General features: G+C 34.6%; 2 protein-coding genes across 10 annotated transcripts in view; both read right to left on the bottom strand.

The window, feature by feature from the left end:
- Positions 1–1,760: 1,760 nt before the first annotated feature.
- LOC126882543 (uncharacterized) lies at positions 1,761–9,679 on the bottom strand. The gene is made up of 3 exons (XM_050647511.1): positions 9,352–9,679; positions 6,879–9,219; positions 1,761–1,827 (listed from the first exon to the last, which is right to left on the bottom strand). The coding sequence occupies exons 1-3, from the start codon at positions 9,677–9,679 to the stop codon at positions 1,761–1,763; spliced, it is 2,736 nt and encodes a 911-aa protein (XP_050503468.1).
- A 17,513-nt stretch (positions 9,680–27,192) lies between these two features.
- The window catches only part of LOC126881986 (uncharacterized), a 159,499-nt gene continuing 158,902 nt past the window's right edge, over positions 27,193–27,789 (bottom strand). For all 9 annotated transcript variants that reach the window (XM_050646748.1, XM_050646746.1, XM_050646739.1 and 6 more), the window contains one exon: positions 27,193–27,456. In XM_050646748.1, coding sequence (XP_050502705.1) covers positions 27,354–27,456 — 103 coding nt within the window. In that variant the 3' untranslated portion in view covers positions 27,193–27,353. The remainder of the gene's footprint in view (positions 27,457–27,789) is intronic.

Here is a 27,789-nt window from a genome sequence, read left to right on the forward strand (position 1 = left end):
GAGCAAAAATAGATTATTTTGTGTATATAATTTATAATTATTCAACATTTTTTAACGGTAGGGTACGCAGCTAATGATTCTTATTGTTTTATAAAACGAATGTACATCGACTTGCAGCTTATCCATAAATATGTAAGCTGTAAATGAAAATTTATTAAAAGTGTTATGGCTTTTTGTTTTTATATGAATAGAACAGCATATTATAGAGCTTTAGGTAGAAATGTCTACAGAAGCCTGATATTGAATGTCAGAAATAATAATGATTGCAAAATGCTATCTCTAGAATTAGATACCATAGATGATTTTACAACACAACTAATGCAGAAAAAAGTGGACAAATGGAGCTGTAAGAAACCCATCCCAAATGTGTCCTATGGTGTTAAATATATTGATAATCATAGTATTGCAGATTTTTCATGTTTAGACATAACAAGAATAAATGAATTATTCCAACAAGCCATTGAAAAAAATGATACCTCTTCAGTTTTAGAATTGATAAACCAATGTATATCTCATCGATTGTGTCCGACTTTGTCAAATTTACTCTACACATTATCTGGTAAGTTAGTTGATCCTTAAAATAATTTTACAGGCATGAAACTTAGTACAGTGGAACCCCGATAAGTCGGCCCCTGATAACTCGGAAGTCCGGCTAACCCGGACCGATTTTCATCAGACAAACATTTCAACAATTCAATATAAAAATGTGTCTTGAATTATCGGAAACAACAGGCACCTGTAGTAGTATTCCTTTATTTATTTCAATCAAACTGTCTTAGCATTGTTTAAAAAGGACTAAAAGACTATTTAAAAAATTCTTTTTTAAACAATGGTCTTAGTCTTCACTGTTCTAAAATAACATAACATCGTTCTAATTGTGACTGTATTGTGTGTAGTACAGTCTTGTATTGTTTGCTTCTGTTTGCTTAGGTTTGTGTTTACATGTTTTTAGTAATTTAGATGTGTACTGTGCATACATATTTCATGTTATTTCAATTATAACGGAGTTTATCTGTAAGTATACCGTATTTTATTAATTTTTTCCATATTCTCCAGCTAACCCGGATTTTCGATAACCTTGATTGGCTGCGGTCCTGATTAATCCGAGTTATCGAGGTTCCACTGTATTACCTTAATGCTTTATAATACAATAATTTCTGTGTTGTATTAGAATACTGAATTCGCTCTGCGAATATTCATTTTGACACATTCGGAATAGGAAACATACAACACATAAATTCCTACCTCACACTATTAACTGCTCAAATCAACTTAATCTTTCATTAAATCATTAAAAACAGAAGAATTATTTGAAATAGTGGGGGTGTATAAGTACTAATCTCATAAAATTTTGTGGAGTTAATAATGTTTAGAATAATTTTCTCATTTGTTATCAATCCATTATAATGGTGTAAATAAAGTAATTATTTACACCATTATATGGTAAATATTTTACAAATATTCTATACCATTTGGCTAATAATGTTTTTGATGTATCATTAATATAGGTAGTTCTTATTTTTTGGGGCCCTAAGTGAACACCTCAAAGATTCTCTACATTTTATACTTTTCTTTAGTATACTTTTAAGATTTGACTATGGATACATCTTCTTTTCTTCTTCAAATGGCGCTAAAACCCTTTGTGAGTCAAGTCTTGGGCTGCTTAACAAAGTTTTTCCATTCTCCCCTGTTGGCTACTTTCCTTCACCACTGCTTGATGTTGATGATTTTAAGAACTTCCTCTACATTGTCTATCTAACTCAGGGATCTTTTACAGGGCCTTCATCTTGTTCAATTTCCTTGGGGCTTCCATTGATACATCTAGTCCTAGTGAACTAACAGGAGTCACAACATGAGCCATCGTGAGTGTAACTTACAAAGGCCAGTAATGTAGATGATAGAGATAAAGTTGTGGCAGTTATATCTCACATATACATGTTCAATTTCTTTCGAGAACCTTTCCCATGCAAAACCATGTTCAATTTCTTTCAAGAACCTTTCCATTCTCTGTTTTCTTCTGTCTCACTAGTGCATGTCTCTCATTGTGAACCCTCTTACATTGTTTTCTTTTTCTTGGCATTTTACTTTTATTTCTTTGTGTTTATATTTCTGTTTATTTATCTTTCTTCAAGAACCACTTTTGCTGCTGTTTTTATGTTGGTGTTAATTTTTTCCCAACTAATTTTGATATTTTCTTCCCACAGAATTCTTTGTTATTCTATTTTTTCTTCTAGCTTACTTTGATATAGTTTTTTCATCCGCTCATCATACAGTTTTTCTATAGATATTAATTTTAATTTTGATTTTTGGTGTTTTGTTTACATAAACTTACAAAGAAATAAACAACTTCGAATGTATGAGGGTATAATTTATTTACTTACTTAAAAGAAATTTAATATTTATCCAAATGAACTACAATTCTTCAGCACATTTTTCAGTCCAGTAGGACCATCATCAGTGAAACATTATATTAGTAGTTGAAACTAGCCCACATTTTGGTTAATAAAACCTTTAAGTTACATGTTGATAAATAACTTGTAAAACTAATATGATACTAGGTTGATGTTAAAAGATTTACTTTGATGGCGTAGGCGCAAAATTTCGACTCCAATGCTTTTTAAATGCATTCATTTTTTCGAGTGCTGAGAAAACTAATAGGTATTTTTCAAAAGTTTAAATGCACAATGAAAGACTGCATTATTGCTGAGGGCCGAAAGTCCCCTAAAATAAACAAAAAGTTTCGGTTGACTGAGATATGTGAAATTAAAATCACACTAAATTTTCTCTTTTCCTTTCACCCCTGTAACTTATCAAAATTAACACAATACACTCTGGGCCAAAATTAACCGCCCACCTTAAAAATGGGTCATTTTGATGTGTTGTATTTCCTAAACCTGTTAGTTGTCCGATTTAAGTGATTTTTGAAGTTATACTTCTTTACCGGCGATATGAGGGTGGATTTTTATATGTTAAAACCTATGATCCCGGCGCATGCGCATTATAACTTTGTTCTGATTGGATGTTCAAATGACATGTCAAAAATTATTCAATATGGCGGCTGTGGCACAGCTGTAGTTAGATTATTTTTGGTTGTTGCGTTTTAAAATTTGTGTGAAAAGAAACAACAAACAAAAGTTAGTTAATAGTTATACTGCCTTTTTAAATAGTTTTCATATACCTATATTTTTGGACTTTTGGACTATTTTGGACAAGGAAAACTCATTCTAATTTGGCAAGTAGTTTTTATTATAATCATATTGTAATTATACATTTGGATTAGGTTGAAATACAGTAGAGCGTCGATTATCCGAACTAATTGGGGGACATAGGTGTTCGGAAAACCGATTTGTTCGGATAATCGAACTACAATATATTGATACATATTTATAGTCATAAATATTTATCCACAAGTGAATAAAAGCCATATTTATATACCTACATATTTATTTATATCTTGATAATGACAACTAGCAACTAAACAAAAAAGTGCAGTCTTTGCAACAACATAATTATTTTTGGATACAATATTGAAGAAAATTGAAGATATTTCAAGCGTCAATTACTAACGCTTGCTCGGCATTCGAGTGCGGGACGCGGGAGTCGATAGTTCGAATAAGCGGTCGTTCGGTTGATCGACGTTCGGATAATCGACGCTCTACTGTACATTTATTTTCTCAAGAATGGGGATTTTAGAGAGAAATCCCAAATTAGGTCCGATTTTTATTTTTATATTATGATTTTTTGGCGTAGATTTATTTATCTAGTAGGTATGTAATGCTTTGATTTACATACTTAATTTGATTACCAACAAAAGTTCTACCAATCTTCATCTAATATATTTGTTACGTAGGGATGTCCACGAGTTACTTCACGCAAAGATCCCTGGTTCGAAATCAAATTAAAGAAAATAACTTTCGTTTACAGAAAATTACCCCTATTAAAAATACGCAAGTGTAGCTTAAAATAAAGTTTTTATTTGGATGTTATCCGAAGAATGTTACAAACTCGACTGACTTAAAAACATAATATCCAATATCTACACATTCCTTAAAACTGCAATACATTCTTATCGTTTCAATCTCAAGTGGGCAGGCTAGTAAGCCCATCATCCCTTCACCTTAAAACAACGAAAAACAAACCATATGGCTCGCCGTATGTATAAAGCAGAAATATCTTTTAAACACGGACACTGCCATATTTTATAATGACTCGACATTCTCCCACCTTGGGGAATTTGACAAAATTTCTCAAAAAATACAGAGTCACGAAAAATTACAATAAAATATCAAATAAACTAAAAAGTAAAATATATCAAAAACAAACAGAGTCATGAAAAAATCAAGTCAAGAAAATGTCACTTGAATCTTACAGGAGTTTTAACTACCCGGCCACTTCGCGTACATCTTTCATTTAGATCGGGTGCTCTGCTTTTTGTCACTCCCGCACTTATTTCACTTGATTCTTCCTCAGCCTGGAGCTGACAACCGTTCTCTTGAGGCACTGTCTTTGGAGCCGCATCCCGTAGGGTAATGCCCTGGATATTCTCGCCAGCAGTAACTGCCTCCACGACTTCCACTGGGTAAAGCCTTTGCAACGGTCTCAGAAGTTGGCCTTGTGCTGTCGCAGGACGAACTAACCGCACCTGATTATCTCTACCGGGTAAAAGTTCAATAACTTTTCCTAAAGGCCACTGAAGGCGCTTGATGTTTTCGTTGCCTACTAAAACGACATCCCCGATAGACACTTTAGACACTTTCGTCTTCTTCGTTCCCGCTTTGAGTTGAGCCAGATATTCAGCACGAAATCTTTTTCGCAAATGACTTCTCAACTCTTGCAAACGGCGTATTTTGCGTGTGAGAGAATTCTGCTCTAGCAAATCACAATCCGGCAACTCGTAACTGACTTGCTCACGTAAAAACATACCTGGCGTCAACGCGGCTAACTCAGTAGGATCATCCGAAATATACGTCAATGGCCGCGAGTTGACTATACTCTCACAATCACACAACAATGTCAGTAAGTCTTCATAATTGAGAGACGCTCGACCCAAAACTTTTCGCAAAAGTCCTTTCACAATACCTATTAATCGCTCCCAAAATCCACCCCACCATGCAGCTGTAGGGGGGTTGAAACGCCACTTAATACGTTGTGTAGAACTATATTCCGCGATCATGTTCCAGTCCAATTGCTTAAGCGCGTTCTCAAGTCCCGTAAAATTCGTTCCATTGTCACTATAAACCGTTCTCGGGCGTCCACGCCTGGCAACAAAGCGACGGAAAGCTTGAATAAATGCATTTGTTGACAAGGAGGTAACGAGTTCCAGATGAACTGCGCGATAAACGGCACAAGTGAACAAACAAATCCATGCCTTCTCGCCCGATTTCAAGTAAAGAGGCCCAGCTAAGTCCACCCCGGAAATCTCAAACACTGCAGCATCTCGAACTCTATCGGCCGGCAATGAAGGCGTTTGTACTTCGAACGATTTCCCATCTTGTCTCTTGCACACACCACATTCTTTTAAAATGGACCGCACAATCCGTCTACCCCCTAAAGTCCAATATTTTTCGCGGAGCAAACTAAGCAGTCCCTGTGTACCAACGTGACAAGAGTTTTTGTGTAAGCTCAAAATCAACTTGCGCACTATAAAATGTTCACCCGGAAGTAAGATAGGCAGACGAAAATCTTCCGTGTCAATTCTCTCGGTAACGCGAGTTTTTAAACGTATAAGTCCAAATTCATCGACAAACGTGTTTAGCGAGGAAATTCGTTTCGTATCTGAACCGAACGCTTCTTTCTGCACTAACTTCAACACAAACATTTCGGCTTTGTCGATTTCCTCCGCGACCAATTCGCCTGTAAGTTTTCCATTTGAATTTCTCGTATTGTAACAAAATCGTAGCGTCCAAGCCATCATTCTTAACAGTTTTGTGTACTGAGAAAAGTAACGCAGGTGCCAATCGTCGGACGTCATATTCAATAGTGACGAAATGGCTTTTTTCTTTTTCTCAGTGCCGACTTCTTCTTCATCAACCTCTACTTTTTGTTGGGGCCAATAATTTTCGTTTCTGTACAACCATTCCGGGCCCTCCCACCATCGAGATTCGAACAATTGCCGAACACCACAGCCTCTTGATGGAAGATCGGCAGGGTTGAGAGAACCAGGCACATATTTCCAACACTCAGCATTGGCTAAATTTCTAATCTCCTGAACTCTATTAAAAACAAAAACAGACCAGTCATCCTTACGTTGAATCCAAGAAAGAACTCTAGTGGAATCACTCCAAAAATAAGACTCAACATGCTGAGAAAATTGTCTTTTGACTGACTGATAAAGTCTAGCACCAATAGTGGCTGCCAACAGTTCCAATCTAGGTATAGAAATCTTCTTCAAAGGAGCCACACGACTCTTAGCTGCTATAAGAAAAATCGAAACACCATCATTCCGAAGAACTCTCAAAAACACTACGGCTGCATAAGCTTTCTTACTTGCATCTGAAAAGGTGTGCAAACTCCAATGGTCAGCTTCAATGGGCCCAGCCTGGATCCAACGTGGAATCTCAATACTCGACAGTTCAGGAAGATGAGTAACCCATTGACAAAATTCCTCAGCCATGTCATTCTCGACTGGTGCATCCCATCCCAGGCGCTTTTCCCAAAGTTTCTGCAGCAACAGTTTAGGGAACAGAGATACTGGACAGGTAAAACCAATAGGGTCAAATATACTCTGAGCTACAGAAAGCATCAGTCTCTTAGTTATGGGTTCTTTTCCGACCACTCCCTGAAAAATTTCACCATTGATTTTTAGTGTGTCTCTTGAGGAGTCCCAGAGAAGACCAAGAACAGGGACAACTGTTTTTGTACTACCAGAAGACTCCCACCCTCTCAAATCCATCTTAGCTTCCTCCATGATGGCAGTTGCTTCTGATACGAACTTTCTCAACTCATTCTCATCAGTAACACTAGTCACACAATTATCTACATAGAACCCAATCATAAGCCTTTCAATTGTATTTTTAGAGTACGGCATATCATTACAACACTTCTCCAGCGCCTTTATCAAATGAAATTCTATAGTAGCACCCAGAAGAAATGGACTACAGTTGACTCCAAAAACAACTCTCCTATGTCGAAATACAAATTCCTTTCCTTCATTGTTTACCCATAGGAACCTCAAAAAATCTCTGTCCTTCGAATGTACAGAAATTTGAAGAAAAGCCTTTCGAATATCCGACACAACACCTATTTTTTGTTGTCTGAACCGTAATAACACAGAAGGAATAAGTTCAATAAGATTAGGCCCTACCTCTAAACACTGGTTCAAAGAAGGACGACCCTGTTCATGAGATGATGCATCAAAGACTGGCCTAATTTTCGTGGTTTCGCTAGTATTTTTAATAACGGGCCTGTGAGGCAAATAGTGCACACAATTATTCTCTTCGGGATTATTTACTATTTCGATCACACCCTCGTTCAACCACTCATTGAATATTAAATTATACGATTCAAACAAATTTGACTTTTTCAACTTATTTAAAGTAGTATCTAACCTTCTTCTAGCGACAACTAAATTATCTGAAATTAAAGGATGCTTGTTCAACCAAGGTAACATAACCTCATACCTACCTTCGTTGTCACATCGGATAGTCTCATAGAAAAAATTCTTAGCCTCCTTGGCCGCCACCTCTCGTGTCAATTTTTCTACAGGATCGGTTATCCCAATAATATCAAGCTCCCAGAGTTTCGCCACAGAAGAACTATCAACAAACAACGCAATCGACATCATAGATGTGCTGAAATTAGAAGCAACTGCCGGCACCTTGCCCATAAGAGTCCAACCTAACAAAGTTTCAACTGCTACAAGACCACACTGTAACTGATATTTCCTTCCTGTATACAATTTGCCTACAACATCAGCTCCTAACAAAATCTCAATTGGTGCTATATGTCCGACATCGCTGAGCGAAATATTCATGTCACTAAGTTCCTCAACCCAAGGGCCGTGATAAACAGGAGAGACATCTGCACAAATTTTTGGTTGATCTAAGGCATCAAATGAACAAGAGTAAGCTCCTTCACTCGCAGTTACCTTGTATAATTTATGTCGTTGTTCAGAAGTACTTTTACCGCCAAATAACGTATGTACGATATTTTCCGTTCCTTTAGCAGAAAAACCCATTTCTTGTGCGGTACGCTGTAAAATATATGTTCTCTGCGATCCAGTGTCAATAAGTGCCCTTACTTGTTTAGTACCATGTGCACTTCTTATGTTTACTCGCAGAGTTTGTAAAAAAACCTGTGTATTATTCAAATTCGCAAGCGTCTGATCCTCAGTCCTATTTTCTTCCGAGCGGCTAATACTTGAGGTCGATGTATCAATTTTGTTAACAGGTAAATCAGGACACATCAAAACAACATGGGATTTACAACACAAAATACAATTCAAACGTGCTCTACATCTCTTCGAAGAATGTCGCACCTTCAAACATCGAAAACAGGCTTTCTTTTCTGACAATGTTCGTCGTTTCTGTTCCATAGACAATTTTTGTGCTTTAAAACAATTGATACTGTCATGCTGTCCTTCGCAGAAAATACACCTGTCAACCTCATAATTTACCAACCCAGCCGCGGTCGCTGATTGCTGATCAGTTCCTTGCTTTGGTAATTTTATATTCTTCTTTTCAACCAGGTTATTAGATTTACATTTATTTTCAGTCGATAAACCAAAACCTTCCGTTGCTAAATTAATTTTTTGTTCATTTTGAACTTCATTTTGTAGAAAACTCATTAGCCCACTTAATCTTGTCTCCAAAGTTGAAACTTCTGCAGATTCTTCGACATTGTGCATGGATACGGAACCAGAAGGCCTTAAAAACTGTGAAGATCTATGCCATAGTCTGATCATATCCTCCGGTAAACATGACTCAATAAGGGGATACAATATTGCCGCATATTTGTCAGCAGTTATGCCTAAGGTCTCAAGTGAACGAAGTTGACTCTCTATCATATCATATAGTGCAGAAACATTACAAGAACTACTAGAAACTCGACTCAAAATTAACTTTAAGAGTTCCCTAATATATACTTCAATCTGGAGATCCTCTCTGCCAAACCTAGACTTCAAACTCTTTATAATTTTTGAGTAATTATCGGCTACTGCAGGAAAACTCTCCACTAAACGTCTGGCCTTACTACCGTCTACAGTGGCTTGTCTCAAATAAGCTATTTTGTCGTTTCAATCAATCGATGGATCATCATGCACTACTCTGAACTGCGACCAAAATGGAAGCCAATCTATCAAGTCCCCAGAATATTTCTTGAATTCGATTGGAGGTAATTTAAAACTGCGCTTACCTTTTAGTGATGACTCTGAACTTACTAAACTGGGTCTGTCTTCAAATTTGTACTTCAGTTCATAGTAGCGTGTGCTGTATCTATCCTTTGCCTCCATCTCACTGATTAATTCTGCTTCGGAAGCCTTTTCGACCATAGCTTCAAATACCGCACTTTCCACGACACAAAGCTCATTGTACTTAACTTGTAAAAGTTCCCACTGTACACTAGTTTGTTGCCAGGGTCGAGTGTCCACCGTTTCAGATAACAAATTGTCCAAAACATTAGCAGCTGTCGTAAAAACAGTACGAAGCACTGTTCGGCGTTTTGTTTCTAATTCTAATGCCATATTTCTCGCTTACAAGGGTAACAACTTCGGCCGAGCCTCACGACAAACGAATTTATTCGCCGGAAAAAAGTTTACACTAAATAAGCGGAAACAACTAACTTTTAAGCACACCCGTATATATTTAAGTCCTTATCGCGGTCGCCAAAATGTTACGTAGGGATGTCCACGAGTTACTTCACGCAAAGATCCCTGGTTCGAAATCAAATTAAAGAAAATAACTTTCGTTTACAGAAAATTACCCCTATTAAAAATACGCAAGTGTAGCTTAAAATAAAGTTTTTATTTGGATGTTATCCGAAGAATGTTACAAACTCGACTGACTTAAAAACATAATATCCAATATCTACACTTTCCTTAAAACTGCAATACATTCTTATCGTTTCAATCTCAAGTGGGCAGGCTAGTAAGCCCATCATCCCTTCACCTTAAAACAACGAAAAACAAACCATATGGCTCGCCGTATGTATAAAGCAGGAATATCTTTTAAACACGGACACTGCCATATTTTATAATGACTCGACAATATTGTTTTCTTACTGTTTTGTTATATTTTAATATTTTCTTCCACAAAATTTAAACTACATAATTTAATTATATTCAAAACAACTGTCAAACAGTAAAACGTTCAGTTACCCTATTTTTCCACATGACAAATAATGTGGAATTGGACGAGTGAGTCTAGGTTTTGATTACGAATCAAAGCGCCCCGAAAGTCACGGGTTCGATTCCCGATGCAAGTTTTTATTTTTTTATGCATTTTATGATTTTAAGTATATTTGTTATATAATTTTTTTTTTCAGAAAATGCGTATTTAAAATTTTTGCCAACAATTATTATCGTTCAGAAATCATTTTTTCTTTGTGGCATTTTTCAATGTGTTTGTGCGCGTTTTATTCTTTTATTTTTTAAAATTTTTGGTATTGTCTTAAAAATCACATAATATGTAGTAGAAGTATAACTTCTTACGTGCGTACAAAGTACACACACATTCTTTTTTTTTAATATGTTATAGCTTGATTCTTTAACAATATCGCTGTAATAATATTGTTGTTAAACAGGTTAATTTTCATTGTATACCGGGTGTACGAATCAAACTGTGTTTTTTTCTTAAAGTTCGCATCACCCAGTGGAATATTCTAGCATTTATAAGATACTGAAATTAAAACCCAACTATAGCCTCATGTTTTCTCAACATTCTGTTTTTTGATTCATTCGCGTAGGTTGGACCATAAAAGAGTTAGGTACTTTAACAACTAGCCATGTTTTTCATCAATGCAGGGTGTTTTTAAATAAGTATGGCATGTTTTAAGGGGTAATTCTGCATGAGAAAATAATGACAGTTTGCTTTATAAACGTATGTCCGAAAATGCTTCGTTTCCGAGATAGGGAGTGTTGAAATTTTTCTTACAAACTGACGATTTTTTTATTTTATTGCTTTAAAACCGGTTGAGATATGCAAATAAAATTTGTGGGTTTTAAGAGGTAGTTAATGCACATTTTTTGACATACAATTAAGAATTTAATATTCACCATTGGCGCGATATGACGGCTCATATTACCCGTATGCATGCCAATGGTGAATATTAAATTATTAATTGTACGTCAAAAAATGTGCAGTAATTACCCCTTAAAACCCACAAATTTCATTTGCATATCTCAACCGGTTTTAAAGCAATAAAAAAATCGTCAGTTGTAAGAAAAATTTCAACAGCCTCTATCTCGAAAACGAAGCATTTCCGGACATACGTTTATAAAGCAAACTGTCATTATTTTTTCATGCAGAATTACCCCTTAAAGCTTGTCATACTTATTTAAAAACACCCTGCATTGATGAAAAACATGGCTAGTTGTTAAAGTACCTAACTCTTTTATGGTCCAAAGTACGCGAATCAATCAAAAAACAGAATGTTGAGAAAACATGAGGCTATAGTTGGGTTTTAATTTCAGTATTTTATAAATTCTAGAATATTCCACAGGGTGATGCGAACTTTAAGAAAAAAACACAGTTTGATTCGTACACGCGGTATATATCGGATAAAATCCGGATCACAAGCTTTGTATCCTTGGGGACTTTAACCTTCCTTACTGTAACTGGTCCAAGGATGGAATGTCTTCAGTGGGTACCCCTTTGACAGGAGCTTCACCTCGTGAAGTTGAATCCATACATATTCTTTCACTTTATGCTCATACCATAACCTTTATCAAGTCAACTCCGTTAAAAATACACACAACAATTTGCTGGATCTGATTTTCATGGACGATGGCGAAGCTAAGATATCAACAGCAGAGGTAGTCCTACTTCCTTTGGATATTCATCATCCACCTATATCTTTTGAATTTGAAGTGTGAATCATGTGTTAACAACCCTGGACTGACTGGTGACGCTTTTTATAGAGACTTCCATGCGATGAACGTCCTAGATGTTACAAGTTTTCTTGCTCAATTTAATTGGGATAATTTGTTTAAAAATAAGTCTCTTGATGACATGATCAGTATTTTTTACGATATTATATACTTAACAATTGATCTTTATGTTCCTGTTAAAAAGTATTCAGCAAAGAAATTTCCGGTGTGGTTTTCTCCAGATCTCAAAGTTACAATTATTCAGAAAAAGAAAGTTCACAAAGAATCAGTGGCGTAGCGTGAGTGTCGGCCGCCCGGGGCGGAAGACAATTTTGCCGCCCTCTTATTTAGGTATTTTAATTTATTGTATAACATTACATACATTAATTTATTATAGAGAACTTTTCGGCGAGAACAGTCATAATTATTTTGTATTATACAGATTGGATTTTAAATAACAAACTATCTAAGTTTTACAATCACGTTTATTAATACAAAAATTCTTTTCCTTTAACCAATTAGATACATTGACGTAACTTAGGTACCTATCACTTAAGATTAGGTACACCTTGACGATCGACAAAATTAAATAAATTCAATTTTTAATTAGAACTAGAACGGTACTATGTTAGATTTTTATTTTTATTGAAAAGTAATATGAGTATTTGTTAGAATTAAAAACCAAACTTCAGTCTTCAATTAAAAATTTATACGTCTACTTTTAAGAGCAGTCTTTTATTGTCCCATCAATGTCTGTCGCACCACACACCTTTTGCTCAATAAACAAAATAGCCAAATTATTTAGTCTTAGAGTACTCATTGTCGATCTTAAATAATTTTTAATTATTTTCAATTTTGAAAAACTCATCTCACAGCTGGCATTGCTTATTACTTACTTACTTATTCCTCTTCACTCAATACCGAGCATAGGGCGTCAACTGTCTGCCTCCATTCTGTCCTGTCCTTTGCACTAATCTTTATTTCTGCCCAGGTTTTTCCAATAGCGTTAATTTCTTTGTCCACACTTCTTTTCCACGTTTCTACGGGTCTACCTGGTCTTCTCTTGCCATGTGGTGTGTATTCTAGGGCTTGCCTCGCTATGTCTGTATCAGGTCTTCTTAGTGTGTGCCCCATCCAACTCCATTTCCTTTTGCATATTGTCTTAGATATAGGTACCTGGTTAGTTCTTGTCCATAATTCTTGGTTTGATATGCGGTTTGGCCAGTAAATGTTAAGAATCTTCCTTAGACATTTATTTATAAACACTTGCATCTGTCCGATACATTTTCTTGACACTTTCCAAGTTTCTGCTCCGTATAATAACACAGTCTTCACGTTGCTGTTGAATAATCTTATCTTGGTTTTACTTGTCATCTGACGTGAAGACCACATTTTCCTTAGCATATTAAATGCGTTTTGAGCTATTCCTATTCTCCGTTTTACGTCCTCCTCCGTCCCTCCTTTGTTGTTCAAAATACTGCCCAAGTAGTTAAATTTCTCTACCGTTTTTAATTCCGTGCCTCCCAGTGATATTCCCATTTCTCTTGGTGTATTTATTTTCATTATCTTAGTTTTTCTGACGTTTATGTTAAGTCCGACCTTCTTCCCTGCCTCTGCTACTTTTTCAGTTTTGCGTTGCATATGTTGTCTTTTTTCTGTTAAAAGGCATAATATGTCATCTGCAAATTCCAAGTCCTAAAGTTGGTTAAAACATTCCATCTTATTCCAGTCTTATTACTAGTAGCCTTGGACATGATCCAGTCGATTACTATCAGTAATAAGGTTGGATAGAGCACACAGCCTTGCCTTACTCCTGTACCAATATCTATTTGTTCTGTTAACTTGCCTTCGTGGACTATGCCTGCTGTGGACCCTTCGTAGAACAGTTTTATAATTCTGATATACTTGGGAGGCATTGCTTATAGCAACTGAAAAATATTCGGAACAATATTAAAATATTGGATAGAGTATCTTCCAGCTTGGATTTAACAATAAATTTAAATAATTAAAGTGAGTCTGCATTAATCAATGTCGTTGCCTGTAGCAGCAAAGAAAGTCCGCAGTCGAAGTTTTTCCAGCTTGAAACCCTGCTCATCAATTTCGTCGGATGCGTAGTCTAGATTACATTCAGTGTTGTCTGGATCTAATAATTAGATAAACAAACTTATTCGTTAAATTCTGTTGCTGTCGAAAATGCTCACGAACTGCTACAATAACTCTAACGAAGAAAACACCTTTCGTTCCAACTCATTTTTCCGTCATCGAAAATAAGCTTTCTTTTTATGCGCCTAGGAGGTTTTATGGAAATTCCAAGTTCTTCACACATATTTTTGCATAACCTACAGCGCCATTTGCCCATTCCTCTCTTTTCTCTGTCAATATCATCTGCAAAGCATTTACTTTCTGAGCGCACAATCTTATGTCAAGTCCCCTTGTTTGTAAATATTTTTGTGCATCATTCACTTCATGTAGCACCGGTTGCCACAGGCCTAAAAAACAAAGAAAGGAAAAGGACTGCATCGAAACTAGTAAAGAACCTGCATCTGTCCTAGTGTTTAAGCTTTCACCTGCCTCTGTCAGTTTTTCCAAAGTAACGAGAATGTTTTTGTAATGATGTCGTGTCACATTTACGGCATTGCCTCTTGCACTCCACCGCGTGTCTTGAATCCTTCTTTGGCCTGTAGCTGCTATCAGAACTTCCCAACGATGTGTCGATGAGAAAAAAAAAAAAAAGAATAGCGACGTTCTAAAATCCCTGTTAGTCATAAAGGGGGAATTCCCACAAGTCAGTATAGACGTTATTGCCAGTGGCTACAAAATATCATTCAAAGAAAAGGAATTCCCCGAATTCGTCACAAAATAAGTAATGAAAAATTCCGTACTCCTTTCAATCAGTCCGAATTTGTAGTTGCGATAAAAATATAAAATGATTCAAATATTTACAAAATATTTTTATTATTTATTGTTAAATTTTGCCAACCCCTAAAAAGTGCCGCCCGGGGCGGCCCGCCCCTGCCGCCCCCACTACGCTACGCCACTGCAAAGAATATCTGAGAACTAAATCCCCCACTCTCTTTAATGAGTTTTCTGCATTAAGAGCTCAATGTAAACGCTTAAAACAACACTGTTATCGTGATTACACTGCAATAACTGAATCATCTCAGAGGGATAATATTAGAAATTTTTGGAAATTTGTTAGTAATAACAAAGAATACTCCATCCAACATGGATGGAGTATTCTTTGGTAATAAACATAGCAAACCTAATATACCATCAGTTGTACACTATTATAATATCACTGGTTGTAGTGGTACAGAAATTGTTAATTTGTTTGCTGAATACTTTTCAAAAACTTATAGTGATAGAGATTGTGTTTTGCAGGATAATACTTTAGATTCTGGTGACATCAACTTATCACAATTTACTATATCTCAATTTGGAATTTCTATTTCGTCTATATATGAAAAACTTTCCATTTTGGATAGCAACAAGGGGCCAGGTCCAGATGGCCTTCCACCTTCTTTTCTTAAACACTTAAGCTTTTTACTTTCTAGACCTCTTTTTCACATTTTTAACCTGTAATTAAAGACCGGGATGTTCCCATCCTACTGGAAAACTAGTTTTATTACCCCAATACTAAAATCTGGAGATAAGTCTCAAGTGAACAATTATCGTCCGATTAGCATTCTGAGTCGTATTCCCAAAGTTTTTGAGAGTCTTGTTTGTGACTATTTGTCAGCAAGTTTAAAATGCTGTTTTATCGACCAGCAATTTGGATTTCTCTCTGGCCGCTCCACTGAACTTAATTTATTGATATTTACCGACTTCTTTGTGGAATCTCTTGAAGGTGGCTTCCAGGTTCATGCTGTATACACAGACTTTATAAAGGCGTTTGACCGGGTAAATCACAAGATTTTAATCAATAAGTTGGGAGGTCTGGGTATCCAGGGTGAACTTTTAGAATGGTTGTTATCTTACCTATCTGAAAGAATACAAATAGTACGTGTTCAGGGTTTTCAATCGTTTGAAATTAAGGTACCTTCAGGAGTGCCACAAGGGTCACATCTTGGACCCCTTCTATTCAATATCTATGTTAATGATATTGCCTCCTGTTTCCACTTTGCTTTTTTCCTAATGTTTGCTGACGATTTAAAATTATATTTGAAAATCGAGAATGATGGTGACTATCAAAAATTACAATCTGACTTGGATCGGTTGAGCTATTGGTGTGATAGCAACGGAATGGAACTTAATGTTAAAAAGTGTCACTTAATGGTTTTTGGTCGAAATAGAACTCCTACAAATCATATCTATACTATTAAGGATTGTCCTTTACACTCTGTATCTCAGATAAAATACCTAGGTATTGTGCTCGATTCCAGCTTATCCTACATCCCCCATATCTCATCTATTGTCTCAAAATCAGTTCAACTTTTAGGGTTTATCAAACGTTGTGCAAAAGACTTTCTAAATATCCCATCCATAGAAGTATTGTATTGTTCACTTGTGAGACCTCACCTAGATTACTGTTCATGTGTTTGGTCTCCACACTATAACACCCATGTTCTAGCTATTGAGAGAGTTCAGCACAAGTTCTTAAGATTTGTTGCATTTAAACAAAACCAGAGGGTTGATGAAATTAACTATTCTAATATAGAAAAGTCTCTCAACATAACCTCTCTCCAAATCCGACGCATACATAAGGATCTCACAATGTTTTATAATATACTACACTCCAACAATTTTGGTCCTCAACTATTGGAGAAAATTAGCCTCCATGTTCCCAGTAGACAAACGAGGCTAAATCAACCTTTTTACATTAGACCCCATCGCACTAACTACGGACACAACTCTTTCATGTCCAGAACACCTAGGTTTGCTAACCAATATTCGGAGGGTTTAGATTGTTATAGTTTTCCAAATGAATTTAAAGCTCAGCTTAAAAACTGTATGTGATAACTTGATATTCTTGTCTTTTGTACATTTTTTGTTAATGTTTGTTATTTATTTAATGTTCCTAGTTTGTATGATTAAAATTTTTAAATTTACTTTAGGTTAGGGTATAAATCTCCTGTGATTAATGTTTATACTGTATTTTAATTGGGTGATTGCCCGTTGATAAATAAATAATAATAATATACAATGAAAATTAACCTGTTTAGTAACAATATTATTACATCGACATCGTTAAAGAATAAGGCTATAACATATTTAAAAATCACTTAAATCGGACAACAGGTTTAGAAAATACAACACATCAAAAATTCCCCATTTTTAAGGTGGGCGGTTAATTTTGGCCCAGAGTGTATAAGTTTTCAGCGACTTTCGACCCGCGGTACTAACGTAATCTTTCATTCTTCGTTTAAATTTTTCAAAAATACGTATTAGTTTTCTTAGGATTCGAAAAAAATGAATGCATTTAAAAAGTATTGAAGCCGAAATTTTGCGCCTACCCCCTTAAGAGAACAAATATTTCCCTGCCCGAAAAAAGGACAGTGTGCCCGACCAGTGATAGTCCTGTCGCCAGGGGGAGTACAACGGCCTCCTTAATTCAGATGGACTTACCCAAGTTTTTTTTATGTATTTTGACCCGTAGAACACGAATTTTTTGGGTAACAGTTGATCCGGATGTCCATAAGTTTGTTATAAACAAAGAACTTGAGGAATTACATAACAGCGATTTTTCGCAAAATAAAACATTTTTTTGGGTGATTCTGAGCAAAAAATGGTCTTACAAGTTTTTCGTAGGATGCATAGTTTTAGAGATAAACGCGGTTGAACTTTCAAAAAATAGAAAATGTGCAATTTTTGAACCCGAATAACTTTTGATTAAAAAATAAAATAGCATTTGAAAGTTAAAGTCAAATTTGATTATTTGCATTGCTAAAAATTAAGTTTTTATTTGTTAAACAAAGCCATAAACACATAGTGTTTCCCGTGCTCAATGCGTGCCTTTTAATGTACGTAATCTACGTAGAAATTGTCTGTATGCGCGCCTACTCGTTCGATTTCAAATGGGAAATGCATTGAAAAAATCATTCAATCACTATGTGTTTATAGCTTTGTTTAACAATAAAAAAATTAATTTTTAGCAATGAAAGTAATCAGAACCGATAGAATTTGACTTGAACTTTCAAATGCGGTAAGCAGAATTGCTATTTTATTTTTCAATCAAAAGTTATTCGGGTTCAAAAATTGCAATTTTTCGATTTTTTGAAAGTTCAACCGCGTTTATGTCGAAAACTATGCATCCTACGAAAAAACTTGTAAAAACAATTTTTGCTTAGAATGACCCAAAAAATACAAAACAATGTTTTGTTTTGCGAAAAATCGCTGTTATGTGATTCCTCAAGTTCATTGTTTATAACAATCTTATCGACATCCGGATCGACTGTTACCCAAAAAATTCGTGTTCTACGGGTCAAAATACATAAAAAAACTTGGGTACGTCCATCTGAATTAAGGAGGCCATTGTACCCCCACTGGCGACAGGACTATGATACAAACTATCTGAATAGAAGTCAGTTTTAGATGAAGATGAAATCGTGATAAAATGTTTTAAAAACATAAGTATAAACATAAGCTGTCAGTGTTGCTAATGATTTTTTAAAACCTTTTCATTAATTTTAGTATGTTCACAAAGTGGAGATATTGCTACGATAAAGAAGATACAACTTTTATATAAAGAAACCAATGTCCATATTCTAGAAACTCATTCAAATTTTAAACACTATATAGCTGAAGCTATTTGGATTAAGGGAAATGTTCAGGAAGCTTTAAACCTATTCAAAGAAGTATACAAAGATAATGTGTTACTGAGACGTAGAATAAGATTGATGTTAAAGAATTTAATTGTAGACATCATAGAAAATAGGAGTGAAGCTGTACTAGTAAATTTAGTAAATTTTGCAGAAACTTTAGCAAATGAGTATAAAGATTATTTTCCTCTAAGCTGTATATGGCAGATATGCTTCTTAAGTGAATGGTATTCAGATCAACAAACAGCTTTAAACTTATTAAACAAATATGAAGAGTTACGAAAAACTGTGATAAATAGAATAATTTATGTTGTTTCTGTATCTTTGCACAATCATAAGGTTGATGTCATATACAGATTGTTAGAAGTATTACTTAAATATGAAATGAAGACGCAGTACAGTGGAGTATTGTTGGCACTTCTTGATTATCAAAGTAAGTAGATTAATCAAATATATGTATAGTTCATACCAAACCCTTCTTTCAGTGCTTCATAGATTATCAAACGCAATAAGTTGGAAGTGACAGAAAAAACGCACCTCTGTGAATATTATACATAGAACTTAGAAAATTATGTATTTGTATACTTATAGATGTATAATGGCAACAAGAATAAAAAACCGCTAAATGCCGTAAAAATGAGTGGCGCATACAATATTCCAGCTACAAAAGATCTGATATGAATATTACGTGGCGCGAAAATGTATTTTTATTTTGATGCAAAATAAAATTTTAGTTTTATTTTAAAAGATTTTTCCATGATATTTGCTAAGTTTGAAGTAAATCGCGTCACAAAAGAGTAACTTTGATACAGTTTGAATTTTGAAACTCTTGTGGCGCGTTTACTTCAAATTTAGCAAATATCATGGAAAAATCTTTTAAAATAAAACTAAAATTTTATTTTGCATCAAAATGAAAATATGGTTCGTACGGTGAAAATACGTACGGTGCGTTTAGCGGTTTTTTATTCTTGTATCAGGAGTTTTTCAAAGTTTTTTTATAAATAAAATGTATGAAGTTGAATGCAATGAATGTACACTAGATTTTTGTATATTCGAAATAGATTGAAAAAAATTATTGGGATGGCCGGTTAATAAACTCGGATTGCCCGTTACCAGATCAAATTTAGCGTCGTAACCACTACAACTACATAAACCATTTCGGGAATAATCGTTAATTTTATTATACTTTTGTAGCTTAATAACTTCTAAATGGCTTAACCGATTTTGATCACTAAACATGAGTTTGAAACGTATTGACAAGTAGTGTCTGATGCATCTAAGGTCAAGTATGATAACTGAAGCAATTACAGGAATTATTGAGCTTGAAAAACCGTTTTTCCCATAGGAAATATATTTGATCACACTTATGAAGCCTATAATTTAAAAAATCGAATTTTCGCAGATATGAGGTATACACCGTTAGACGCGTCTAGAGTCCTACAAACGCTCAGTTGTTGGAGCAATTCGTAGGTTGAAATTTTGAGTAATTGTCGAATAATCAAAATTTTGAAAGTTTAGTTTTTCGGTATTCGCGGTTCTCCTGTCTCTTCTTGAACCGAAGATATATACCCCCAAAAAAATATGCCGTTTTGTACCTACCAAGTCCTATAGCTGACTTATGGGTGGTCAAAAGTCACAAACTACACTGCTTCTGAATCGGCCCTGACCCCCTCTTCAAACACAGAAAAAAAATTCAGATCGGTTTAAGTTTTCCACATACATACATACATACATACATACATACATATTCACAAACATTTTCCCTTTTTTAAATAAAAATTGAGTCATAATTCTGAGGTCGGTAACTTTTGAATGGTATAACCGATTTTCAAAAATAGACATGCGTTAGAAATGTAATGATCAGTACGATCAGAAGCCGCAAAGGTCGGAGTTAAATTTTCGAAGTTTTTGGGAGTTTTGGGGACGAGAACGAAAAACAGACCCTAAATAGGAAGGGCCGTAAAATCCACACCCGTGGACCAAAATGGATGGTTGACATATGAATGGATGAGTCTTTTCCTGAACTTTAAGATGGGAGTTGGCCCAATTTTCAATTCAGTCAGATTTAGAAAATCGAAAATTTCGTGTATATATAGTGTCGCGTGTAGGATGTGCGCCACTGGCGAGAACTGCCGTTCTCTGGTAATTACAATACTCGAAATAGATAACCAATCAATGATGCGAATAAAGGTAATTTGACATAATAGTGACAGTACTTTCACAATGTCAATGGGTAAAATGACAATTGTAATTCTAGGTTAGTAGTTTTCAACGACGTACATATAAATATTTTATGCTATTGGTATATTCAGACATTGTATAGTGAAATTTTATTTTATGTTTATTTTTTCATTAAAATACTTATTGTAAATATTAATATTCTGGCAAATATTTGTTTACCTACATATTGATATTTATATAAATATAAATATTCTGATAGTTGTCAGATTTAACTACATGTGATACAATGGGTGCGTTCGGACGACCATAGCGGCTGGCTGTCAGCAGAAATCGGCTGAGTGGTTGTATCCAGCCGTGATAGGGAAAGCTTAGTAAATCTCTCAGCGGCTGGCTTCCAGCGGTGACGTCTGACAGCTACTGCTGGCTCAGCTGTCCAGCCGCTGTGGTCGTCCGAACGCACCCAATGATTCGCGACATTCTTAAAATCCTATATGACGTCAACATTAATGACGCACTGAAAGAAGGGGTTGGTATGAGCTTTATTATTTGTGTCGTATATGTATGTATATTGCAAGGTTAGTAATTGTAGTAATTAATTGATAATTATCCAACTTTTTAAATTTCCTGTCGAACTGTTGGTCTGGTTCTTCTGATTTTGTACTTTTTATTTAATTTATTGGGCATACCTCATCATTTATTTTTAATTTTTGAAAACCTACCTTGTTATTTTTTCCTTCCGATTTAACTTCTTTAGCCGTCATTCTGATTTTTTCCAGAATCATACGTCCAGTTTTGTCCATGTTATTGTTAATATATAATAGGTATTTAGATAACGACCTCCGAAGTGGAAGTCGAAACGTCAACAAAATCATTTACAAGTTAAATTGTGGCTTATTTCCCAATTAGAATAGTAAATTACATAAATGCCACAAAGAAATAGCTTCAGAACAATAATACCTATATAGGTACTTGTTTTCCCTTAGTTTCTCTCAGTTTACTTTTGTTTTTCATTATTGTCTCTTGGTCCGTTGTGTTTAACAGCTTAATTAAGCAGACTTTTTTTCCAAATTTTCTTGCTCTCTTTATCTTTGTATTAATTTTTATGGCTATGCTTAAGGGAGCAGGGTATGGTTTGACAATTTTAACTTTTTTATTATTTGAAATGAAAGTGCATGACTTCAAGAATACTCCCTAAAAATTTCAGATTGATCGGAGTGAAATTACTAGAGATACAGCATGTTGAATATCGCTTGAAAGTTTCGCCCCAGCACGCTTGAGCATAGTGAGAAAGGTTCAACAACTGCTCCCCTTCTCCTTTGAAATTCTGCAAAGATTTGCTTTAGATATTTCGTGAGGTAACGCTATCGAGATATATTTGATTTTATGCTTATTTTTTGTTTAGCAATAATAAATATGTTGATTTTCACCCTTTTGTTACAAATAATTTCGTTGAAGTATTTCTTGAGAGGAAGACTGCCAGCTATCTCTCCATCTTTTTGGTGGTCTCCCCGGTGGACGCTTGCCTGCTGGATTTCCTTCTAGAGCAATTCTTGGTAGTCTGTGCTCCTCCATTCTTTTTACATGACTGAACCATTCTCTTCGTCTTTGCCTGCCCCCCATCTGACTACATCTTGCACGCCACATTGTTCTCTGATGATGTTGTTTCGTATTCTATCTCTTCTTGTCTTCCCTGCTATTGCTCTTAGTGTCTTCATTTCGGCTGTCCGTGGCATACTTTTGGTTTTATTGGTGTCTTCTCTTGATTCAATGCCATAGGTTATAACAGGTCTGATGCAAGTTTTATAAATTCTAACTTTGCTGTCCATTCTCATATATGGGTTATTCCAGACCAATATCTCAAACATCCGGACAAGACAGCGGCCTTGTTAATTTGTCCTCTTAGGTATCTGGCTGGGTCATGATAACCTGATAACTCTACACCTAGATATTTGAACTGGTTTAGCTGTTCTATGGCTTTCCCCTCTACCACGAGCTTGCATCTAATTGGGTGTTTCGCAATGGTAATGCATTTTGTTTTCTGCGTGGATATGTTCATGTTGAGTCGTCGACATGCTTGATAGAATCGATAAAATTGTCTTTGTAGGTCATCCTCGTCCTCCGCAATCAGGGCTGCATCATCCGCATAGCACACTATACTGATTCTACTGTGGCCGAGTCTGTATCCTAGTTGTAGCGATTCCACATCTTCTATTATTTCATCCATTAGCATATTGAATAGAAATGGACTGAGGCTGTCTCTCTGCCTGATTTCTCCTGGTGTTGGTATGTTGGCCGTAGTGGTGTCGTTTGTTTTAATTTTTGTCGTGTTGTTATTGTTCATTTGTTTTATGACTTCAACAATGTTTGCCGGTATCCTTTTTTGCTTAATTTTCTTTATTATACCGCTAAGTCTGACTCTGTCAAATGCTTTCGTTAGGTCTACGAAGCAAATATATGCAGGTTTGTTATATTTTATCGACTTCTCTTTCACTTGTTTCATGACAAATATTGCGTCCGTCGTCGACCTGTCTTTTCTGAATCCTTGCTGTTCTTCTCTGTTCTTTATCTGTGATTCCAATTTATCCTTGAGTATGCCTGTGAATAACTTCATTGTCGTATTTAAGAGAGTTATTTCTCTGTAGTTGTCCGGACATGATCTTTGTCGTTTCTTATACCAAGTGATACCAAGAACTCAAAAATCGTTAAAAATAAAAAAACTTGACAGCGTTACCTCGAGAAATTCATAATATAAGCTAATAAAATCTTTTTGAGTTTTTATTTCACAAATCCAGTGACAAGTTCTGATGTCCACCGCAAAATATACTTTTTTTTGGAGGTGTCTGTAAAAAGGGCCTAGCCGGGTAAGATGGTGAAAAGTGCCCCCAGCTCGATTTAAATTCCATATAGGCCACTTTTTAGCACATATAGAGGAACTCACTTTCTGAAATTTTTAGCCCCCTAGGTGGTCACGTGACCCCCCTAGAGCCTAATTAGGCATTTTAGGTTTTTATTTTTTATCTCAGCCGCATCAAGAGCTAGCCAAAAACTTTATTTAAAAAAGTTGTAAGGTTAAAAAAGATCTATATGAAAAAATTTTTTTTTATTTTTTTGGCGGGAAATTCGAATTTTTAGAACAATTTTAAACTTTTAAATACCTCTGAAAAAAAAACTAAGACACTCGTTTTTACAAAAATTAATTATAATGTGTATTTTTACACAATCTTTCACCCTTAATTTTTTCAGATTTTTAAAATTGGTGAAACGTACCTTTAAAAATAAAAAACCGCATTTTTTCGTTTTTTTTTTTCGTTTTTTGATACAATTTTATACATATTTTTCAAAAAAGGTAACACTGTCACTAGAATAGGTAAAAACTGAAAAATAATTGGAGTTTGCTTAATAAAAATTTTTTGTAACGCCATCGATTTTCAAGATACAGGGCGTTGAAGAAAACAAAATTTTACACATTTTTTACGATTTTGCTGAAACTACTGGCAACATTGTAATAAAACTTGGCGGGATTTAAGAGGTAGTTATTGTACATGTTTTGACATACAATTAAGGATTTGATATTCGTCATTGGCGCGCATAGGGGTAATGGTCTGAGCTTTTTAAAGCATAAAGATAGTACGCCACTGACGTATTTCAAATTAACAATGGTTTTTGAATTTCTCGTTTAATTTGTGACAAAAAATGTATCTTCTTATTTTTTCATCCGACGCGCCATTTTTATTCAAAAAATAAAAGATCTTAACCCTTACAAAGTATTCGAACTTCTAGTATGTCGGTTCGCTAAACTCAGACGCAACTGGCTAGATATTTTAGTCAATAATTTTTTTGTTTTTTGCCAATTTTGCAAAAATTGGCAAAATTACTAACTATTTAGTGATTATTAACTATTTAGTAATTATTTTTTGCCAATTTTCCTAAAATTGGTAAAATTACCGACTAAAATATCTAGAAAGTTGCGTCTGAGTTTAGCGAACAGACATACTTTCTACATCTACATAATAAACTCATACATCCATTATTATCAAAATTAATTCGAATACTTTGGAAGCGTTAAGATATTTTATTTTTTGCAGCAAAACGGCGCGTCGTATGAAAAAATGAGAAGATAGATTTTTTATTGAAAATTGAATGAGGAATTCAAAAATGATTGTTGATTTGAAATATGTCAGTGGCGTACTATCTTTTTTTCTTTGAAAATTTCAGACCATTACCCCTATGCGCGCCAATGATGAATATCAAATCCTTAGTTGTATGTCAAAACATGCACAATAACTACCTCTTAAAACCCGCCAAGTTTTATTACAATGTTGCCAGTAGTTTCGTCAAAATCGTAAAAAATATGTAAAATTTTGTTTTCTTCAACGCCCTGTATCTTGAAAATGGATATCGTTACAAAAAATTTTTATTAAGCAAACCCCAATTATTTTTCAGTTTTTTACCTATTCTAGTGACGGTGTTACATTTTTTGAAAAATATGTATAAAATTGTATCAAAAAACGAAAAAAAAAACCGAAAAAATGCGGTTTTTAATTTTTAAAGGTACGTTTCACCAATTTTAAAAATCTGAAAAAATTAAGGGTGAAAGATTGTGCAAAAATACACATTATAATTAATTTTCGTAAAAACGAGTGTCTTAGTTTTCTTTTCAGAGGTATTTAAAAGTTTAAAATTGTTCTAAAAATTCGAATTTCCCGCCAAAAAAATAAAAAAAAATTTTTTCGTATAGATCTTTTTAAAACTTACAACTTTTTTAAATAAAGTTTTTGGCTAGCTCTTGATGCGGCTGAGAGAAAAAATAAAAACATAAAAAGCCTAATTAGGCTCTAGGGGGGTCACGTGACCACCTAGGGGGCTAAAAATTTCAGAAAGTGCGTTCCTCTATATGTGCTAAAAAGTGGCCTATATGGAATTTAAATTGGGTTGGGGGCACTTTTCACCATCTTACCCGGCTAGGCCCTTTGTCACCTTGGGCTCGTTTTTTAATATTTTTCCTTGAAATTTTTTTTAATGTTCTTTGAATTGTATTTAATATGTGATAAAATCACAAAAATCTGCTGGAAATGTTGATTTCAAACCATACCCCACTTAAGAAATCTTATATCAGTTTCCTTTATTACATTTTGGTCTTCTGTATCTATTTCTACTCCTTTAAGTAATATTATATTATTTCATATTTGGTCTTTTTCCATTATATTTTCTTTCCCAATTTTTCCATTTTGTTGGTTTGGTGTCTTTGTTTTCTTCTTTCAGCTTTTCATTTTATTTTCCGAGTTCCTTCATTTCAGTTTTATAATCTTTTCGTTCATAGACATGATGATCATAGATCAAACCGTATGCATTTGACTTGACATTGCTCATGTGCCACTTTCAATACAGAACGTCATCTCCCGATTCTATTGGTTAAAAATCTGTATCAATGAAAATCTGTATCGTAATGAAATTCATTATGATGCATATATTGAAATCGTAATTGATATAATTAAAGTATGCGAGTAGAAAAAGACATGATTAATTACATCTTTTAATGTTATTGTTCATTTACTTCTCTTTCTATAGAACAAATCACAACAGGCTATATTTTAGACTTCTACAGTGCCTAACCCCTTTACTTATTATGCTATTATGCTTCGGACATATTTTTAATTATTTTTCTTTAAGAACGTAGGTGCAAAATTTCGGGCAAATGCTTTTTAAATGCATTCATTTTTTCCGAATCCTGAGAAACTAAAATGTTTTTAAAAAATTTAAACGCAGAATGAAAGATTACATTATTACCGAGGGCCGAAAATCCCTTAGAATAAACAAAAAGTTTCTTTTGAATGAGATATTTAAAATTTAAAATCACATTTAATTGTCTCTTCTTTTCCACCCCTGTAACTTATTAAAATAAACATTATAGAAGTTCTCAGGGACTTTCGGCCCTCGGTAATAATGTAATTTTTCATTCTGCGTTTAAATTTTTCAAAAATACTCGTTCCTTTTCTCAGGATTCGAAAATAATGAATGCATTTAAAAAGCATTGGCACGAAATTTTTTCGCCTACGCTTTTAACTCACATTATATAGTTTTAGTTATTACCAAGTAAATAATTTGATATTAAAAAAATGGATTTTTTTAGTACATCAAAAAGACCTGCGCAGATGTGTGGAAATTATTCGGTGGTCTGTTCAAAATAACATCCAACTTCTGCCTCTTCAACATCAGAAGTTTTTAACCCTACTTGTTACCAATGACAGTGACAACGCTGATTTCAGAAAATTGAAACCAATCAGGATGCCCAAGACAGTAACACATTTCAAATTTTAAAATGTTTTTGGAGGAAGTAGTATTGTTTTTGAATTTTATTTATTAGAAAAAAAAAAAGAGGTTAGCTATCTAAATCACATGTAATTTTCACTATCAATTTGATTATATCGTCCTTGTTTATAAAAATTTTCTTTTTCTTTAATATTCTTGTCATCTTTCTTGTAATAATACATCCATCTAAAACAAATAAAATCTATTTTATATTGTGCCCTTTTTATATTTTATCGTTTATATTAATAACTACAAAGTTTTATTTGAAGAAACACATGAGCTTTAGAATATCATAATTTTTTTTATGTAGTTTTAGCTGAGTCTTCAGAGATTTGACATACAAGAATCATACGAACAAGCTGGGACCCCAAAAGAAATGCAAAAAAGTAAGGGGAGAGGGGGACATCGATTTATTAAGAATCTGTACACCGTAGAAAAACATGTAAGTAGCTAAGATAATTTTGGACAAAAATTTTTACTAGCACTTTTTGTGTAGACTGAACCATTTTCTCAGAAACA

Source organism: Diabrotica virgifera, chromosome 3 (genome assembly GCF_917563875.1).
Source record: "Diabrotica virgifera virgifera chromosome 3, PGI_DIABVI_V3a".
Lineage (NCBI taxonomy): Eukaryota > Metazoa > Arthropoda > Insecta > Coleoptera > Chrysomelidae > Diabrotica > Diabrotica virgifera.

Bases quoted from the DNA above. Each gene is read 5' to 3' on its own strand.
- LOC126882543 (XM_050647511.1), bottom strand. From the start codon at position 9,679: ATGGCATTAGAATTAGAAACAAAACGCCGAACAGTGCTTCGTACTGTT. The intron at 9,220-9,351 runs GTAAGCGCAGTT...ACGACAAAATAG, and splicing joins TTCAGAGTCATCACTAAAAG to CTTATTTGAGACAAGCCACT. The intron at 1,828-6,878 runs GTGGGAGTCTTC...TTAGTTCACTAG, and splicing joins GCTAAGATGGATTTGAGAGG to GACTAGATGTATCAATGGAA.